Genomic DNA, 21,230 nt, shown 5'->3' with positions numbered 1-21,230 from the left:
ATTAAATAAATCTTGAATACGATTGTACCATATTCTATACGTCAATGTCAAATGCAAGTCACGCTGACACTGACACATCGTACTTGTTATTAGAGCTAGCTAAAACAACTGAGTCGAAATTTTGTTCGGTTTATTTAATATTTCTAATTTGATTTTCACATAGAATTTGTTTCCCAGATTGTTTATATTTGAAAAATAAGGCTATCCGATACTAAATATTTATTTAACCCAACTAAAGAACACACTGACAGTCATAAATGTCAGTTATAGCTACTTTCATAAACTGTAATTCTTCGAAAATGATGCGAAAATGTCGTTTCATTGAGAAATGATGTGATGACGAATTCATTATCATTGAACGTATAAATTTGTTTTGCAACGCGTAGCACAGTTTATTCTTCGAACGTCAGTGAGAGTGGTTTTAGCCCGACCGTGACTTGTGAAGTGTAGTTAAAACAATTAAATTATAATGGAGTTTCCACACCTAGGACGAAATTGTGCTTTCAGCACCTGTAATAGATTGGGTAAGTAAAAACAATATTTTACAGTCTCGGCGTCTTCTTCGATATTTAAACGAGTGTACTTTACTTCTAGAAGTTACCCCAACTTGCATGATTCGCAAGTTTTACTACTTCATACTTGAAAGACTTAGCTTGTTTACATTAAGTTAAAAGAATATTCTGGTTTTTCAGATTTCCTGCCCATGAAATGTGGGGCTTGTCTAGAATCATTCTGGTAAGCTATTTACTTTAAAAATATCAATATCACCCCATTTAGTAATTGTTTTTGGTAGTTCCAAGGTTACACTTACTCCCTTGTGCATCATGTTGCATTTCTGTATATCTCAATGACTGTATTTGGAAAGTTGTAAGTATAATTACTCCTTATACTCTATGTATCTACTTAATAGTTAAATTATGTGTGCCTTCTATCACAAACAAGTCAATGAAACCATTGAACAGTCTTTATTAGATATATCAAGGCTCTCACAAATTTAAATGTCTGTACATGCCTCAATTGTCAAGGTGTTAGAGAATATGTTAATATGTTTGGAGCACCTTGACTGTTCACTTGCTCAGATATATCTTCAGATGACTATATCCCATGAGCATTGACTTGTAACTTGTCCTCTCCTATATTTCACCTTGCCACTATTTAAGTTCATCCTACCTTGAAAGATATATCTTATACTGGTAATTATACTGGACTAATCTGAAAATCAAGCTGAGACTGGTACCCATTGCCTACACAAGGGAAATAAGTCATTTTTTATTCTCATTAAATTATAAGGTTTTGGTTGCTTTTACTTTTATTTAATGTAGTTTTTATCTTTATTTATCATTTTAGACGTAATTTTAAGTTGTACAGTATTCTTAGTTTTGCCCATTAAATATTTTTTTATTAATTTTAATGAATGTCTATTCACAATTTTTAAGTTTATCATTGTGATAAAACTTCCCACATTGGTGTTTGCGGTCAGATAACAAAACAAACATAATTCAATGCATATTATTATGACCTTGGATACACTTTTATTATGCATGTTTTTCCCAACAGAAATTCTATTTGTCTGAAAACTAGTTTATATAACACAATGGTATTGATATTCAATATTATTATTATGACTTACTTCATGAAAATCTGTATCAATAAAAACAATCTGTTTTGCACTATAAAACACATTGGTTTAAATAATTGCAGCATCACCTACATTACGCCTGGCTAATTTATCCCATTTTGTATTCCAGTTCAGACCACTTTGCCTACACAAACCATGATTGCCCCGCACCCAACACTCGAGATGTCCAAGTACCTGAATGTCCTCTCTGCGGGGCGCCAGTCCCGGGGAAGAGAGGAGAGCGACCGGATGTGGCCGTCAGCGAACACATAGACAACCAATGCCAGTCGGACCCGGCTAAAGAGAGGAGAAAAAAGGTAAATACTAACAGAACTGACACTTGGAGAGACTTTACAGCTCCACATCTTAATAGTTTTAGTATTATAACATTGGGGACCTTTTACATCCCTAATTTTTATTTTTATTATGATCTCCAGAGACTATACATATACATCTCTGTTATTTTTCTTTATTTTGAAGATTATTATAAATGTAAAGTTTACCCAGCCTGTTGTAAAAGAGACCTTGTCTATTTGCTGAATAAACGTTTTTACGTTGTATTTAGAAAATAATAAAAACATTAATATGCAACAGTGTCCTTTTTTCAGTCTTGTAAAAATGAGCAAACAGGTTGATACCAATTTGGTGTTGGTAGTAACTTTCTAATTTAATTAATTTAATTACAACATTTTGTACTGAAAAGTCCGATTGATCCGTTAAACTTTTTACGTCCGCCTTCGAGTCTTAGAAATGGTCACGTTTCCTGATTTGTGATCTGCTTCTTTTGCACTCATGGGATATCCATATATGTGACCGCTTCTCTTTCGCACACTGCAGTGCAGCTGTCTTTACTTTAAAAGCATAAGCGAAATGATAGGTCTGTGTGTTTCCATGATATCCTGCAATAGTTTATCAGTTTTTACCTTACTTCCTCAGGTATACATAAACCGCTGCGCCTACAAAGGCTGCAAGACGAAAGAGATGGTCCCCATAACGTGCGGGGAGTGCACTCTGAACTACTGCCTCAAGCACCGACACACGGCGGACCACGCCTGCGAGGGCCCGCTCGCGGCCAAACGGAAACGCGCCGCGTAAGTACTCTCTGCTTTTTACAAGAAATATATAAAAAAATCTGAAGACCTTTAAAATAAAATTGGAACCAAGTCACTATCACTACACCTTATAAGATTAAATAAGGATATGTTTTAAATCAACACGAGTTAGATGTATTTACCAGTCGCTTTTCGGTGAAGGAAAATATCGTGAGGAAACCGGACTAATTCCAATAAGGTCTAGTTTACCCTTCGGGTCGGAAGGTCAGATGGCAGTCGCTTTCGTAAAAACTAGCGCCTACGCCAAATCTTGGGATAAGTTGTCAAAGCGGACCCCAGGCTCCCGAGCCGTGGCAAATGCCGGGATAACGCAAGGAGGATCATCACGAGTTAGATGTATTAAGCTCCAACTTGGAGATGCTTTAGGTCTCCTACAAATTGTTCACTGTTGGGGATGTATAAGGGGTCCTATGAGAATGTACAGCGCGAGTTCTGCTTACTTCCGAGGCGGCGGCGAAATTACCTATTCGCGCGTGTGTCATACATATTGCTATAAAGCAAAAATTGGCTACATCAGTCAGTCACCTGAGAAGACTTAAGGCAGCGTTCCCACTTAAGCGTCGCGTGTCTCGGGGCGCGCAACGGACGTCTCCGCCACGCCGCCTGAATGTAATTCAAAAAACGTATCCTCAGTACATTTTGTATAGGAAGGACGTAAGACGCGCCCCAGGCGGCGTGGCGGTGGCGTGGCGCGCGCCGCGCCGCCTGGGGCGCGTCTTACGTCCTTCCTATACAAAATGTACTGAGGAGACGTTTTGAATTACATTCCGGCGGCGTGGCGCGGACGTCCGTTCCGCACCTCAGGACATGCGCCTCTTAGATGTGGCCGGTCTCTAATACGGCTAGGAGGAGATATGATGATGACGATACTTAGAGCCATTAAATTTTTGTCATAGTTGTTAATTATCATGCGTGTTAACTATCGCACTAGTGTCGTAATTAAGCCCCAAATATACTATTTTATTATAATGAAGTATTACGTTTTTGTGAACAGCGAAGCAGCCATGGCTCGGTTACAAGGGGGCCAGGCGAGCAAGCTCCAGTTCCAGACGCCGGTGGCGAGCGACGCGGGCCGAACGCACGTCGCCACTCTACAAGACGTGCAGGGCAATATGGTAAATAAATATTAATAAGGAAAACGAAATCACCTAACCACAAAATTAAAATTTTGAAAAAACCCCCGACCGCGACATAGAGGACCGATTGTCATGAAACATAAGAACACTACCGATCTTTCAAACAAAAACAAACTAAATCGAAATCGGTTCATCCGTTCGGGAGCTACGATGCCACAGACAGACACTGCCGTTTCTTTCCGCCATCGCCCTAGGCGACAACATTTTCATATCCGCCACTTAGATGGCTGGCAGCCCTCAACTGTGCGTTTCTCCAGAAACTTCCTGCCGTACAGCTAAACTGTTTAATGAATTGCCTGCAATATTTCCGGACCGATACGAACTTCAAATGTCCAAGAAAAGAGCTTACACCCATTTTAAAAGCCGGCATCGCACTTCTAACCCTTCTGGTATTTTGGGTGTCCATGGGCGCAGTGATCGTTTACTATCAGGCAACCTGTCCAGTCACTCCTGTCTACACGTTTGCCTCCAATCGCGTAAAAAATGAATAAAGGAAAAATAGAACAATTTAGGATTAGAAGCTGCAATCTTTTAGAATACCAGTCCAATCGCTTTTACCAACTAAGTCACGAAGGCCTTAATATTCATGCTGATTACAAGATTTATTTTTTATTTCCAGTCGGAGGATGAAGCCCTAGCGCGCGCCCTGTCCCTGTCGCTGCAGAGCGCGGCGCTGGGCGGCGGCGACGTGGCCGTCGCGAGAGCCCTGGCGCGCCGCGTCGGAGGTGAGCAGAACTCGCGCTGCACCGTCTCATAGGAGGCCTTATGCATCCCCAACTTAGAGACTTAATACATCTCCAATAAAACGCAACTAGCTTAATTAAAATGGGTATGGGGATCGTGGAGAACAGAACTTGTACAATTTCTAACAGTGCACAACTTGTAGGAGACCTAATATATCTCCAAGTAGGAGACTTAATGCATCTCCAATAGGACGCGACTAGCTTAATTAACATGGTAACGTATTGTGGAGAAAATAACTTGTACAGTTTCTAGGACCCCTAATATATCCCCAACAACCGTGCACAATTTTTAGAAGACCTAATACATCCATGAGAAGACTAACTAGCTTATATTAAAGAAAGCCAGAGCGATATTCGAAAGACTCATATTAATGTATTTAAAGGGTCGAAATGGCCTCCTAGAAATTTACTTATGAGCGTATTATAAAAGATTCACTGATTTGTCAAATGTAGCCCGGTAGGTACAATGAAAAGTTTTAAAAAGCGACTAAAATGACCAGTCTCTTATGAGATATTTTATGAATTTCTTGTTCATCCAATACGCATGTGCTACTATTATTAATATGTATTATAATATTGTCACAAATACCTATATGTATATAATAAATTAAGAGATCAACTGACTAACTGGGTGCGTAGCCAAAGTGACAATCGTTTACGCTCCATAATCACAAAACATTTACCTTGTTACCTTGGCTAGGCCGCCTGGTACGCTTGACAACGTTCTACGTCATATTGTTCGATTATATTTGCAAAAAATAATAGCAAAAAGGGTGTGCTAATATAAATAAACCTAAGTATGTATCTTATGTATGTACCATGTGCTTGTGATTATTATTACTTATATGTAAAAACATCACTATTGTAACTGAGAATAAATATGTTGTTTTCAAGCAAAAGTTACCTTTATCTCGTTTAATAAAGACACTTGAAAAAATATACGAGTAAGTTTCGTCCTTATTATAACCGATGATGTGGTACCTTTTACTCTGGAACTTACAAATTGTAACCTAAATATCTATGCTTTATAAAAATATTATGTATTGTTGAATTTGATCTATTTTACGATGTTTCAAGATACGCCACTAAACTTGTACCTATTGTAAAGCGCAGAAATCGGATCGAGCAATAAAAAATTTTGTGTTGCGTATCTTAGGAGATCTAAAAGGCCCCTAACGCTTAGCTTTGGCTGTTCTATGACATTTTCGCTTACGTTAATAATTATTGCAATGTCCAGTTATAAAAATACTAACCTTTTGGGCCGTTATCCCACAGTATGTGTACCTATTATTAAAATTCATGATTGTCCAATTAATTTCAGATCAAATGTATGCATTATCAAATTACTAGCTTTTGCCCGCGACTTCGCTCGTGTTAGAAAGAGACAAAAGTTGCCTAAGATGTCACTCTCCACCCCTTCAACTATCTCCACTTAAAATATCACGTCAATTCGTCGCTCTCTTTTGCCGTGAAAGACGGACAAACAAACAGACACACACACACTTTCCCATTTATAATATTAGTATGGATTTTTAAATGCCTATACCTACTATAAATTTCAGTATAGCCTTGCACTTAAATTAATACTCGTAGTCGTTGCATTTTTGAAACATTAGTTCAGAATAATTATACTGAGAGTTTCCGACCGACTAGTAACAGACTATTAAATAACAATTATTCATTCATTAAAAAAAAACTATAAGCTCATCACACCTTGTGACTGCAAAAGTGCACACCCACAGCCACTAAGCGCGTTTTCGATGTACATACTAAAACTGGATTGTATTGCTAACAGCTTTAGGCAGTCAAACCCAAGCTAGGGGCCCGGACCGGAGCGTCAGCTCGCCACGAGATCGAATCGACCCCCAACACAATTTCTGCGATATTTTGGTGATTATAGCGGCTATACTTATTACTTTATATGTACTGGCTAGTTTGAAGTATATATACTATATGTTTTATAATACCGGTGGCCGAGGTGAAAAGGCGTATTCGTATGATGATGATGTGTATAAATATGATGATTTTTGATTCTTAAGTTATTTTATTACACTTTAGACATATTGACCGGGATATAGACCGTGATTACCTTTTTGATTTTTATTGAAATTATCTACGCAACTTTGACATCCACCCGCCGTCTTTAGTTTTCCGTGATCATGATGCATGCAACTGCGTCGAATATCGGGACCTCAATAAAAATCAAAAAGGTAATCACGGTCTATATCCCGGTCAATATAAGTATTATGAAACTAACCGTAAATCATTTAAAACTCTTATTACACTTTGTAAAAGAGATCGGCGTTGAGTCAGCAAAAGAAAAAAAAAGTATTTTAATAATTTGACCATGGATAAGAACTGACTCTTTGAAAATACTTAACTGGTTTTTTTTTTTCTAATAATGTTTTTGAATTTATTTTGCTGATCCCTTTCTAACAATCGTTAATTCACATTCCATGGAAAAGACAGTTGGTCTATGTCCATTATATGTGGCGTTCTCAATCAAAAGCGACCACAGTCGACCGACCATTGTCGCTTAAGCATAAGGTCGTCTAACCAGTCTAACCAATGTGCTAAAGTTGCGAGCAAATTTCGTCCTTATGGTAAGCGACAATGACCTTTTACTCGAAAACGTCATATAATGTCAAGATAATTAAATTTTGAATTCATGTTTGTCGTGTCGTTTTATTTTTAAAAATGGATCTTTCGCAAAAAAATACATAATCAGGATTTTATGTATAAATCTCTTAATTTTTATGATTGTAACTTTAATATACTACTATATTGGGTCCAGTAAGTATGAAATACATTATATAAGATTAGTAACCTTATTGTAAAGGTAAGCCACTAATTACAATTAATATAAGTATTTGTGACAATTCCAAGTAAGAGCTAAGTACCACATTGTCTAAACGAATAATACGCTGTTATTTAAGCATAATATTAATAAGTATGTACATATTATAAGCCATGGTACATAAAAAAGGCTAATAAAAAATCCCTTCTCTTGTTCATTATTACCTCAGAAGTCACTATGCAGCATAGAACGAGACACGTATAAATAAAGTATGATCAGTTGATTGTAATTCGTGGTTGTTTTGACATAATGCACTATTTGAATGTTCAATTATAAATTCTATGATTGTTTAAACATATCTTACTGTTCAATTTATTAGATGTTAGTGTTGGTATAATTTTCTCGTAATATTTTAATATTATTAAGCTCTTGTCAATCTTTATTATAACTTATATTATTGAAAGTACATCTCAATAATCCGGCAGTGTTGCTGAGACGAAGGTGCCGGATTATCGAGATTTTACTGTATTATATTTCATTTCAAAAAGACTTAAGCATTTATTGTATTGATAATTGTATAAAACTCGGTTGACTATAAATACAGTCGCCATCAGATATATCGGAGCGGTGAAGCTTCTCACAAATATCTCAACACGCCTTTACTGTGAAGGCGATAAGACGTGTTCAGATATTTTTAGCGCCCCGGCCGCTCAGATATATCTGATGGTGGCCGTACTTGTAACTTGTCTGAGCACCTACAATGAGTTTGAACGTCAAAGAAAATGTATGTAATTTTTAATTCCAGCTAGTTACCTTTTGACGGCGCTGTTCACTGTCTCCATACAATTCATGTAATTTACTGTGACGTTTAATCTATCAAGTACATAGAGGAATAAGTACCTACATGAAGAGTTGTAACTCCACACATCAGTAAATGAGGGTTATTTGTATAGGCATAGTTAAGTGACATCTAGCGACAATCACGCGTCAAATAGCGCGAATTATCAGTACCACTACTCGATACTAGGTGGCAACAGTGTCTCGTCGGCCAAATATTTAATATTAGAACAGTTTACAACTTATATTACAAGCAGAAGGAATTGAAAACATGATACTGATTAATACTATTGTAATATTAGCTTAAAATTGGTGAGCATTAGATTTTTCGTTCGTCGCGACATCTATTGACAAGTAGCAGTACTGATAATTCACGCTATTTGACGCGTGATTGTCGCTAGATGTCAGTTAGCTATGCCTATACAAATAACCCGCATTTACTGATGTGTGGAGTTATTGGAGTTACAACTCTTCCTTTACGTATTCCTCTATGATCAAGTATAACTGATAGAGGTTCAGCTCACCAAACTGACCAAACTTGTAAAAGTGGAGCCATTAAAATGTTGTATAAATTCTGCTCAGTTAACTTTTGTCTATGGTAAGAGTTTTGACGTAAAGACACGCTTGTCGATCGACACGGATTTGCTCAGTTTTTTGAAAAATCACATGAATGTATAACTGAACCTAAATAGGTGGTTTTATCATTAAGGTACAGCAGGAAAATTTTGACTGGGGGGGCAAATGCAACTGATCCATTTTTTGAAATGGAATTATTTATTCATGCATTGTGATCATGATTTTTCCATGTTTTACAATGATTGCATTATTAAATAGAGTGCTCACTGGTTAAATAATAAATATGGCCGCGTGTTGAGTGGAACTCAATAGTGTAATAATGGAAGAAGTGGATCAGTTACAATTTGCCCCCCAGTCGAGATTTGCCCCGCTGTACCTAATAAAATTTATTATGAAAAAATACTAATTATTAAAAATAATATGGCATAGTGTCAATCTTATTCTATTAAACATTCTTTTAGATCATAGTAGACTCTGGGTCTCTTCAAACCTATCGAAAAATCACCCATGATTCTCATGAACATGCGTACGGATGCGTTCAGCGACGACGCGTAAGCATCTTCATACTAAGCTGTTTTTGGTCGGCAAAAGGTTTGGGGAACCCCTAAGTGTTTGCATATTTATGTTAACGGCACTGTGTAAAGTGCATTAGGGTAATTCCGAAGGACAGAAATGCTTGGGTAATTTAGAAAGGGGAACCTTTTGATATGATGGAAATAACGAGGTTTTACTAGCCAAACCCGTCGAGATAATTTGTCCTTGAAATAACATTGTGGAAATTGCACATAGTTCGAATTTCAAAAAACCAGTTTGCTCAACTTATCGGGTTTCACCAGTAAACCCTCGATAAAGGTGATTTTTATGCAACTTTCGAAATTAGACGACTTTCGTAATTACCCTAATGCACCCTATATATAACTGAACTCGACTAATATTGCCACAACCTATTTGGGTGCAGTCTGTCAACACCTTAGCTTGCTGTGTTCACTTTAGCTAAGAATTACCAAGATCTATATTTTTGAGATATACATCAATGTTAACTGAGTTATTGTGTTTTATTACAGACTCCTTTTATGTCACGGTCAACTCAGTTACTTTATATAAGTATTTCTACCTGACTTATTAAATAGAAGTTGGATATAAAAATAACTTCTATCCATGTTTTTCTTATTTTATCTGATGCTTTATTTCGTGCAAGGTATAAAATATTTTATTTTAAGAACAGTCAAGTTTCCTATTATAGTGAGAGTGTGTTCCCTCCATAATGAGAAGGTACACTGATATTTTATCCCTCCAGGCGGCGCCTGTGCAAGTACCCAGGCATGTCATTGTCACATATGTGTGAGAGAGAATAAAAGCATCATCTCTCGCTCTTACGTATGAAATTCTATATCTGTGCAATGGACTAATAGGGTGGCGCCATCTATCATAACCTTAGAGTGTGCCTCCTCATAGGCATCTGTTCGCCAAGCGAATAGCCTGGGGCAGTTTTAACCGCATGGGTGCAGTAATTTCATCACACCACCAAGTAGGGGGGGGGCTGAGGTCTCGTCCCTTCAATTTTGCCCTGTCTGTTCGTTTGCCGCCAATCGCATAAAAAAACAGTATGTAGGTAGATTTCCCCATGATTAAGGCATGTATCCAAGAATGGTTTTGGCATCGCAAACTGTTTTTTTTATGTTATAATCTGGCCAGTGACCTTAGTCGCACCTGATGGAAAGTGACGACAAGGCCGCGGTTGTAGCTCACTGGTTCAGTAATAGCCTATTCACTCTTGACTTGAATACACCCAGATTGTAAGTATATTTATTGTGGATCACAGACTATACAGCAGCTCAGTTTCTTAAAAAAAAACTACTATATGACTAGACAGATACTTAGGTATTACTGGTATTATTGACACAAAAAATAAAATCACAAGTAATAATAAAGATAAATTTATTCAAAAATTCAATGTGGATTCAGATTAGACAATGTAAATTGCTCATAAATATCACAGAAAACATGAAGCATTGGAATAGATCTTGTTTATGCCTTAAGCCAGCACCATTTATACTTACCTACTTTTACATAATCCTAAATATAGTCATTAGTTAACCTCGTAACCCGTAGGTACTGTCAATCGGGGTGAATAGAGACGTAATTTAAAATAGGGTCTAATTCTAATTACACAAGGTTTATCTTAAGTGTGGTCTGAAATAAATGTCATATACAAAGAAAAAGTGACCAAGTGTTCAAAGCTGGATTCGAACCAGCGTCCTACGTTATAGCGACGGATGCCTAAACCACTCGGCCATTCGGACACGGTGGCAAGGGCCGATTTTGAAGTATATGACACAATTACCGAAGGCTTTTGGCGCCCCCCAGTGTGGTGTTGTTATTTTAGTTTCAGTACTATTTCATACAGAAATTGTTAGGTAAATTACATTTTAAGTTTCGTTCCTATTAGCCCCATTTGACGGTACTCAGTTTATGAATTATGGTAAAGCTTAATTTCACAACAGTACTACACCATCTATAAATATGTCATAGTACCTATATAAGGTCCTAATTTATTAGTTGCAGATATTTTAACACATGATACTTTACATTAAAATAATTAACTTTAAATATAAATTAAGAAATCTTTTCATGTCACTTTTTTGATTTCATTTTCCTAACAAAAAATTAATTATAATTTCGTCTAAAAAAATCATCATGTGCATTATCACATGTCACAATAACACTGTCTGTCATGTCAACAATTGTTTGTTGTAAATGTCGTAAAGGTTCGGCGGGAAAACTGCACATGTCATTGAAGTGGCCAGTTACAATTAAGTGGTACGTAAAAGAGGTACTAGAATCTGTTCAATGAGTTTTCATTTAATAATCACATAAACAGGATGTTTTTACGTAGCAAATTTGTTTTTCCGTTTTCTCCAAAAAAACATCGTAAAAGCTATAATGTTTCACGGTTTAATATACTCCAGAGACCGAGTACTATCAGCTGTAAAAATATCTGCATCTAATAAATTAGGACCTTATATACTTATTCTAATCAACAATATAAAACTTAACCGGCAAACAAAACAATAACTGGTATGTATACTCTTTGGTACTAGTAACATAAGGTTTATTTTGGTCCCAGTAATATATTTGACATTTATTTAATAGGTGGCGCTAAAAAATCGAGGTATGATTCTTAGTATGAAGTTTGTAAATCCTATACAAGGATTATTTACACACCCTGTTTTTATTGAATTCCGTTAACTTTAAGGGATGGTTCTTTAGACTGAATACAATTAATTTCTCTAAGAAACTAGCATCTCAACTCTTACAGTTATCGAGATAATTAAGAAATAATTACTGAGAACGTGTGGGACAGCCTTTACCACTTCCCAATGTTATTTGTTTTGACATGTGCCGTCAATCACTAGACACTAACTTGAATATTATTCTTAAGGGTCCCTCACACTAATTAGTTCATTTATTATATGTATGAAAACGATGAAAAAATTTTTTTTTGCGAATTTAATTAAAACTGATATACAGGATGGTTCCTGGGGGGCGATTTTTTAATCTCGCATACGGGATTTTGTCACTAAAATACCGGTTGAAAACAGTGACTCGCTTATTATTTTCAGTGACAATTTTTTGAATTCGAACGCGTGAGACTCAAAAATTCCGAATTTAACGGAATATCGAATTTAACGGAAAACAAAAAAAACACGGTGTATAAATAGTCGTTGGCGGCTGAAGCAGTAACATTGTGTGCAGGTTAGAGGTTGCTGAGCAGCGCCTTGTTGTGCAGCGTGCGGAACTTGTGGTTGTCGTTGAGGAAGCTCGTGACGAACTCCGGCGGGCTCCGCGCCAGGAACAACTCCATGCTCATGTATCTGACAACATTCAAATAAATAATGAACTCTGTCAAACACGTCTGTCAGTAAATAAGAACAAAGAAAACTATAGGTATCCTTTTCTCTAGTACCCTAAAGAAAAGGATGCATATAGTTTTCTTTGTTCTTAGTTACTGACAGACTTGTTTGACAGAGTATAGTTATCTGTTGTACAAGGGGGCAAGGATTGTAAGGGACAATAAATTCGAGAAGTAAAATCTTGAGCGATGCGTCGAGTTCTGTTTCACTAGAACATTTTTCACCACACCACAAGGAAAATATTTTGTGAGTTTATGTACACGTGTAAATATTGTACATATGTTATGTGTGGTTACCTCGCAGCAGTGAGTCTCTTCTTCTCGGCGCTGGAGCGGCAGAGGTTCTTGTGCGCGTGCGCGGCGAAGCTGGCGGCCGTCTTGTCGACCAGGCGCGCCGTCACCTGCTGCTTCGGCTCGTCTTCTAGGTGAGGCTGGAAGGGAAATAAAACGTAAATTGAGGATATTTCGCCTACTTTTAAACGTTGTGTTTCAAGCTTTCTTTAGGAGCCTAATATCCACAATGTGACCACTGTTTGGCCCAAAGGTTAGCTGGTAGAGAATGCTTCTGGCATTAAGTTCGAATTTTGTACATTTTTTACTTAGCAATAAAGTTAAAAAAAATAATAATAATAAATGTTTAATAAATAAATAAAATGTGGTTTTCAGTCAAAAGTTCAGTCACTTAGTTGGTGTTATAATACGATATTAAAGTCAACCGATCATTTAAAAAAAAAAACACATTTGCCTGCTAAGGCAACTATCCAAAGTGTGATTTTCAGTGAAAAGTCACTTAGTCGGTATAAGACCTACCTTTATAACTGTTTCGACTCTGAAAATCTACCTCCGGGCTTTACTTAGACACGCAAAAACTCTTTATGTTTTAAAATATATATTTTTCAGTACAGATGGTGTTTTTTTAGGGTTCCGTAGCCAACTAGGAACCCTTATAGTTTCGCCATGTCTGTCTGTCTGTCTGTCCGTCCGTCCGTCCGTCCGTCCGCGGATAATCTCAGTAACCGTAAGCACTAGAAAGCTGAAATTTGGTACCAATATGTATATCAATCACGCCAACAAAGTGCAAAAATAAAAAATGGAAAAAAATGTTTTATTAGGGTACCCCCTACATGTAAAGTGGGGGCTGATTTTTTTTTTCATTTCAACCCCAACGTGTGATATATTGTTGGATAGGTATTTAAAAATGAATAAGGGTTTACTAAGATCGTTTTTTGATAATATTAATATCTTCGGAAATAATCGCTCCTAAAGGAAAGAAAAGTGCGTCCCCCCCCTCTAACTTTTGAACCATATGTTTAAAAAATATGAAAAAAATCACAAAAGTAGAACTTTATAAAGACTTTCTAGGAAAATTGTTTTGAACTTGATAGGTTCAGTAGTTTTTGAGAAAAATACGAAAAACTACGGAACCCTACACTGAGCGTGGCCCGACACGCTCTTGGCCGGTTTTTACTCATTAGTGCGAGAAGTGGTTCATTATATGCCAGGTCGAAACTTCGGAGGTTCATCTGTACTGAAAAACGTCGTACGATACACGTGCGAAAACATAACTCGTGTCGATATTCGTAACTCATGTCGATTTAAAACACTCCCTTCGGTCGTGTTTTAATTGATCGCCACTCGTTTCGAACTTCCTTTTTAGGGTTCCGTAGTCAACTAGGAACCCTTATAGTTTCGCCATGTCTGTCTGTCCGTCCGTCCGTCCGTCCGTCCGTCCGTCCGTCCGTCCGTCCGTCCGTCCGTCCGTCCGTCCGTCCGTCCGTCCGCGGATAATCTCAGTGACCGTTAGCACTAGAAAGCTGAAATTTGGTACCAATATGTATATCAATCACGCCGACAAAGTGCAAAAATAAAAAATGGAAAAAAATGTTTTATTAGGGTACCCCCCTTACATGTAAAGTGGGGGCTGATATTTTTTTTCATTCCAACCCCAACGTGTGATATATTGTTGGATAGGTATTTAAAAATGAATAAGGGTTTACTAAGATCGTTTTTTGATAATATTAATATTTTCGGAAATAATCGCTTCTAAAGGAAAAAAAGTGCGTCCCCCCTCTAACTTTTGAACCATATGTTTAAAAAATATGAAAAAAATCACAAAAGTAGAACTTTATAAAGACTTTCTAGGAAAATTGTTTTGAACTTGATAGGTTCAGTAGTTTTTGAGAAAAATACGGAAAACTACGGAACCCTACACTGAGCGTAGCCCGACACGCTCTTGGCCGGTTTTTTTACGCACTTGTATCGTAATGTACCTAGTATTATACAACTAATGATTAATAAAAGAGATCAAAAAAGGCGAGTAGCGTGGGTAACAATTTAAGGCGAAGCCGAAAAAATTGTTAATAAAGACGCCACGAATAATTTTTGACTCAGTTAAACACCGTTGCATACAACACTTTTTCTCCGACTTTGCACTTACTTTTTTGATAGTTTTCTTTTATAGAATAACTTTCGTAAAATACACACCGCTTCCTGGATTTTGATCTTAAAAACATGTATAAGGTTCATATTAAAATATCACTTACAGCAAACCGGATCCACTGCCAAATCTGTGTCCTGGAAATCTCCGCGGTGGCGGAGTCCTCAACATTCCCGCTATAGAAGAAGTGTCCGACGCCGGCCAGCCAGTGGTATATGAACAGGATGGAGACGGCCACGTTGTGGCGCAGGCCCTGCAGGCTCACCCCGCCGCTGGGGATGGTCAGCAGGTCCTCGGCGGTTATGTGGAGCGACAGCTGTTTGGATATCTGGTTGGGGGTGGAGCTGCTTTTGTTCCACAGCTGAAAATAAACACAATACGTTGTCCATTGAGTCGTCGGCAACCCGAACCCTCCTTGGAACTTGTACACTCCTTTTTGCTGTGTACTTGACACAGCAAAAGGTAGTGTACAAGTTTCTAATACTACATACGGTACTATTAGAAACTTGTACACTCTACTAATGTCTGTGTCTAATACTACCTATAGGTTACGGTGACTGCTTTCCACCGACGTAGTTTAAAAATTTTTTTTTTAAGTCCTCGACATAGTGTACCGATTTCCATCAAACGTGGCTAAGAACACCCCAAACAAAAAAAATCTAAACCGGTTCATCCGTTCGGGAGCTACGATACCACAGACAGATAGACAGACACGTCAAACTTATAACATTTTTTTTGTGATTTTTTTGACTGGAGATAGTTGAAGGGATGGAGAGTGACATATGCTACTGTATGTCTCTTTCTAACCCTCCACTTCCCTAAAATGGGGGGTGGAAGTTTGTATGAACCATTCCGCAACTTCCGAATTTAACGCGAGCGAAGCCGCGAGAAAAAGCTAGTGTAAATATATGACATTAGCAAGTATTATTTGTTTTACAAGGGGCAAAGTTATTGTCTAACCGCACGTGTCAATATTGAGCCGCGAGCAAAGCCGTTTACTTAAATCTGTCATCCAATTAATTGAGTACATAAATAAAAACATTAAAGTAATGAAATCCTTGACTTTCCATGATAGATAGGAAATTCGATAGGATTACCTATTACGTTTCTATTAAGAAACGATTAACGTTAATTTCAAATTAAAACACAAATTATTTCCTCGAAAAAAAAAACCGTCCCTATACCTAATCGTCATCTATCAATACAATTACCTTGCAATAAAAAACAAATTGATATTAAGGATAACCTTGATTGTATTTGCCTTATTTCGATTACTTCTTCAGAACCAATTAATCATCAAGATTCTACACAAGTTATGGTTCGTTAGCTTAGCATTGGAATCTAAATTAAAAATCTAAATAAAAAATTGGAAATATTCAAAAGACCCCCAACATAGTGAGCCGATTTCATGAAACATGGCTAAGAACACTCCCGACCAAATTCAGCTTTGAAACAAAAAAAAAAACTAAATCTAAATCGGTCCACCCGTTCGGGAACAGAAACAGAGAGACACGACAAACTTATAACACCCCGTCGTTTTTGCGTGGGGGGTTAAAAGTACCCACCTCATTAACGAAGGGCACAACTCTGGAGTCATACACCATGAACCCGTACCCACCTCATTAACGAAGGGCACAACTCTGGAGTCATACACCATGAACCCGTACCCACCTCATTAACGAAGGACACAACTCTGGAGTCATACACCATGAACCCGTACCCACCTCATTAACGAAGGACACAACTCTGGAGTCATACACCATGAACCCGTACCCACCTCATTAACGAAGGACACAACTCTGGAGTCATACACCATGAACCCGTACCCACCTCATTAACGAAGGACACAACTCTGGAGTCATACACCATGAACCCGTACCCACCTCATTAACGAAGGGCACAACTCTGGAGTCATACACCATGAACCCGTACCCACCTCATTAACGAAGGGCACAACTCTGGAGTCATACACCATGAACCCATCGACGCCTGCCTCGATCTCCTTAATCTTCGATTCCAATATCTTGTTTATTATCTCCTTGGATCTAGGCAAATAATAGTTATTTGTTATACAAGGGTGCAAAGTTGTATTTTAACACCGAGTGTGGAATTGAAAAACGAGCAAGTGAAAGGATCTTATAGTTAAAAATATCGAAGAAAGTTTTGACGACCGGTCTGGCGCAGTCGGTAGTGACCCTGCCTGCTACGCCGCGGTCCCGGGTTCGAATCCCGGTAAGGGCATTATTTGTGTGATGAGCACAGATATTTGTTCCCGAGTCATGGATGTTTTCTATGTATATAAGTATTTATATATTACACAGATGTCATATAAACCATAGATCAAGCAAACGTATCTACTTTGCGTGTCAAATGAACTCAGTGAAATCCACTGAGTTGTCCGTCTTTAATCGCAGCTTGCAGCTTTCGGGCGTCAATTTTTGTAAGTTGAAGTCAACAAAAACATTAAAAATGCCTCGTTACATGATATTTAATTGCAACAACATAAAACTTATCAACACTCAAGGGCCTGAGACATATTTAAAATCACAGGCAAGTAACAACTTCAGTACAAAATCTGACACGCTCGGTCGCCATACAAATAAATGAACTCGTTTCTTCTATCTAAATCTAATTCTGTGATATATTATATATATCGTTGTCTGAGTACCCACAACACAAGCCTTCTTGAGCTTACCGTGGGCCTCAGTCAATCTGTGTAAGAATGTCCTACAAAAAAAAAAAAAGTTTAAATTTCTTTTTTTTTAAATCACTAAACTGTAAAGTTTTAGGAGCTGAAATTTGGTATACTAGATACTAATACAAAGCCGAATCAATAAAAAAAAATTCAAGCCAAAACTCGCTGGGGGCAGATTCACTTAGCTTATCCTGGCATGGCCTTTAAAAGTTTTGCCGCAAGTACATGATAACGGTTTGAAAATTGAACCGGTATCCGAGCCCTGGTGTATTATAGTCTAAACTCACTCTCTGTCGTCAGCGGTGGCTCCAGGCTTCAACATGGCGGCGGCCATGCCGCCGGTGGCCGGGGCGCCGCGCGCGTGGCACGTGCCCACCACCAGGCGCATGTAGCAGCTCAGGAAGTGTCGAGACATGTTCACGTACTTGTTGCGGTCCGGGAGAAGGAACTCTTTGCGGCTGCCTGGGAGCAAATTAACATGAGTCTCTGTAATTTTAGATTCCATTGCTTGGGAAACGCCCATTAACTGAACGTAGTTACGCAGAAACTTTCCAATCCATCTGAAATTGTCATTGAAATGAAAGACTTTTATTTTTCATACAAGGTCTAAAACTAAATGACAATTTCATGTGGATTGGAACGTTTCTGCGTAACTACGTCCAACTTATTTAACGAGCCTAAAAAAACGAATATTCTTCTGGAAGCTCTATCTACATTATGATGATGATGATATCCTGTTATCCCTCCTCAGGGACATAGGGCTCTCAGAAGGGATTTCCATTGTTCGCGGTTCATCGCGGCCTCCTCCAGCTCCGCCCAGCCGAGGCCAACTGATGCCGCCTCTTTTTCCACTGTGCTTCTCCAGGTGGTACGTGGGCGACCTTGCCCTCTTTTTCCGGGAATTTTCCAGGTCAACCCTTGCTTGGATGGGTGGTTGTTTGCCCTTCGTAAAACATGACCTATCCAGCGCCATTTCCGCAGCAGAATTTCTTTGTCTAAAGGGTTTTGACCAGTCAGTTCCCATGGTCTAATATTGGAGATGGTCCGTGGCCAGTCTACATTATTGTATGTCCATAAAATGATGGATTAACGGGAACACATCATCATCTATCTGCACTTAAGGTCGGCTCACACCGGAATTCCGAGCTTAAGAGTACATGGGTAGGTAATGGGTAGGGCAGTAAAGTTAGGCACCTATAAAAAATAGTAAAATACTTACCGAATTTACTGATAATTGATGCACAATAATCCCAGATACCACAATTCAATCCCAACGAATGTTCCCTTAGAGCATACAGGATCTCTTCCATTTCAAACGTGGACACAATATTTTCAATCAAAACGCAAGCCTTGATAGTTCCTTGAGGAATGTCCAGCTGTTGCTGCACCCAGACGAATATGCTATTCCACAGTTTAGCTTCCCTTGCGCCCTCTAGTTTGGATAAGTAGAAGTACGGTCCGCTGTTGGCTTCGTGAAGCTTTTTGGCATTGTGGTACATAAGGATTGCGAAATCCACAAGTGGTCCTATTGCTTCCTTGCCCTCAATCTGAAAACAATGTGAATTATTTATTGGTATTTAACTTCACATGCTCCTCATGAGAGCTGGGGCCAAATGGAGATGCTTGGGTGGAACGGTTGACTGCTAGAGAAGAGCTAAGAAGATAACATTGGTGTGGTCACACACTTAACTCTTAATATAACTGTTAAAAATGCAAAACTGGGACATGAGTATGGCTTCAGGCTTTTATTAGGATGTAGTGAAACAAAAGGATCCAACCTCTGAAAGATACAGTTGATATAAATGATTTTTGTTTGATTGAAAATTCTAATTATATTGACAGATTTTTCTGGATTGGAGCCTTTTCTCTTGAGTCCAACTGGGTTTAAACTGGGTTCATCTATTGTTAACAGTTTTTATCTTATATTTGTTTGTTAATGCAACACTTACCAGAATATTATGCTCAATGATATTCCAAGCTCTGGGCCTGAGCATAAGGACAGGGCACATGCTGATGCTCACCGGAGCTCCCTGCAGCTTCCCGTTCACAGCCAAGTAGATGTTCTGGTAGCCCACCAGCTGGTTGCGCCACGTTGGGCAGTGCCCGTCATCAAAGTCCACTTGGATGCCTTGCACATTGGTTTTGAGCGCAGACACAAAATGTGCTGTGTTAGTGGGGGAGACATCCCCGAGATCTAGATGACGGTTTCTAAAAAGAGGATTTTGTAATCAACACCTCAGTAAGGATTTACAATTTATAACACTGACTAAATACTTACATAATTTATAAGTACCTAATTATGCAAGGCCCTAACAGGGTTTGCGGTAAAAGTACTAATTTTTAGTTATAAGATCTATTGCATCATTGTATTGTAGGATTTTTGTGTAATTGTATCTACTAACCTATTATGGATCATACTATGGTCTGAAATAAACCATTTTTTTATTTTTATTTTTATATGTACAAAAGCAAGCAATAGATGAATTATACCTATCAGTGCATAGTGGCAAGGCGTGAAGATTTTCATTGGTAAAGCCGGAGGGGTTTTTGGGATCTTTTGTATGGACTTCAACAGATACTGCAGAATTTTAGGAAACCCATTGGGAATCGAGTTGTATCGACGCTACGCCACTGATACCTATACAACAACAATGTAAACTAAAAAGAATCTTAACCAGGAAAATTAACTCATTAATTAGTTACTTATTTACTACAGTATTTTGTCTTGTACTTACTGAAGTCTCAACGGCAATGGTGCAATAGTCCATGATTTATCCAACCTCTCCGGCGATTTCTGAAAGTCCAGTTTTGGACATGATTGTAACTCCACCGCCCGTTTTTGTCTGTTCTCATACAGTTGGCTTATTTCTTCATCGAATTCCCTGTGTAAATTAGCCAAAAACTCTAAGGCCCCGGTGCTAAAAACTTTTTTTTGGACATCTTCTAACTTTGGTGGCGGCGATTGAAGTATAATTACGTTTGCCATTTTATATGTTACTTAACAAAGGAACAACCAATTCTTAAGAAGTAACTCGATGTTATAGAGTCTTTCACCGTCGGACAACAACTTATATTGAAGTAAATACATTACGAAGGTCAAAGTTTGTTTCCTTATCAGCTTTTTTTTTTCTATTTTTGTTATCAGAAGATAGAAATCTGTCAGAGGAATGACAACGTCAAAACTATTGGGTTGGTAAGAAAGTAATGAGCGAATCATAACCAATATTGTAATTATTATTTAATTTATTATTTTAATCATTTATCAAAAATATAACGGCCTTCGTTATCTACTACTTGTCTCCATCGTTCTGGTAAAGAATGAATAGCATCGGCGAAGAAGTTCTTAGGTTTAGATTCAAAAAACTC

General features: G+C 38.1%; 2 protein-coding genes across 3 annotated transcripts; one reads left to right on the top strand and one right to left on the bottom strand.

The window, feature by feature from the left end:
• Positions 1–321: 321 nt before the first annotated feature.
• Positions 322–6,757, top strand: LOC125235993 (AN1-type zinc finger protein 2A-like). Of its 2 annotated transcripts, XM_048142671.1 has the most exons (7): positions 322–524; positions 693–735; positions 1,749–1,935; positions 2,555–2,709; positions 3,725–3,845; positions 4,486–4,591; positions 6,405–6,757. In XM_048142671.1, the coding sequence occupies exons 1-7, from the start codon at positions 470–472 to the stop codon at positions 6,638–6,640; spliced, it is 903 nt and encodes a 300-aa protein (XP_047998628.1). In that variant the 5' UTR covers positions 322–469; the 3' UTR covers positions 6,641–6,757. The 2 variants fall into 2 exon arrangements, with proteins under 2 accessions (XP_047998628.1, XP_047998629.1); XM_048142672.1 differs by lacking the exon at positions 6,405–6,757 and having other exon boundaries at positions 326–524; positions 4,486–6,305.
• Positions 6,758–12,473: 5,716 nt separating this feature from the next.
• On the bottom strand, positions 12,474–21,000 carry LOC125235867 (malate synthase-like). The gene is made up of 8 exons (XM_048142484.1): positions 20,600–21,000; positions 19,814–20,072; positions 19,084–19,411; positions 18,152–18,326; positions 17,106–17,214; positions 15,276–15,530; positions 13,030–13,163; positions 12,474–12,694 (listed from the first exon to the last, which is right to left on the bottom strand). The coding sequence occupies exons 1-8, from the start codon at positions 20,848–20,850 to the stop codon at positions 12,577–12,579; spliced, it is 1,629 nt and encodes a 542-aa protein (XP_047998441.1). The 5' UTR covers positions 20,851–21,000; the 3' UTR covers positions 12,474–12,576.
• Between the last annotated feature and the right edge of the window lie 230 nt (positions 21,001–21,230).

Source organism: Leguminivora glycinivorella, chromosome 18 (assembly GCF_023078275.1).
Source record: "Leguminivora glycinivorella isolate SPB_JAAS2020 chromosome 18, LegGlyc_1.1, whole genome shotgun sequence".
In the NCBI taxonomy this organism is placed as follows: domain Eukaryota; kingdom Metazoa; phylum Arthropoda; class Insecta; order Lepidoptera; family Tortricidae; genus Leguminivora; species Leguminivora glycinivorella.
The sequence above is the reverse complement of the archived record's forward strand: the minus strand, read 5'-3'. Positions and strand labels throughout refer to the sequence as shown.

Bases quoted from the DNA above. Each gene is read 5' to 3' on its own strand.
- LOC125235867 (XM_048142484.1), bottom strand. From the start codon at position 20,850: ATGGCAAACGTAATTATACTTCAATCGCCGCCACCAAAGTTAGAAGAT. The intron at 17,215-18,151 runs GTGAGTTTAGAC...TTATTTGCCTAG, and splicing joins GCCACCGCTGACGACAGAGA to ATCCAAGGAGATAATAAACA. The intron at 15,531-17,105 runs GTGGGTACGGGT...GTTTATTTTCAG, and splicing joins TTGTGCCCTTCGTTAATGAG to CTGTGGAACAAAAGCAGCTC.
- LOC125235993 (XM_048142671.1), top strand. From the start codon at position 470: ATGGAGTTTCCACACCTAGGACGAAATTGTGCTTTCAGCACCTGTAAT. The intron at 525-692 runs GTAAGTAAAAAC...CTGGTTTTTCAG, and splicing joins CAGCACCTGTAATAGATTGG to ATTTCCTGCCCATGAAATGT. The intron at 3,846-4,485 runs GTAAATAAATAT...TTTTATTTCCAG, and splicing joins AAGACGTGCAGGGCAATATG to TCGGAGGATGAAGCCCTAGC.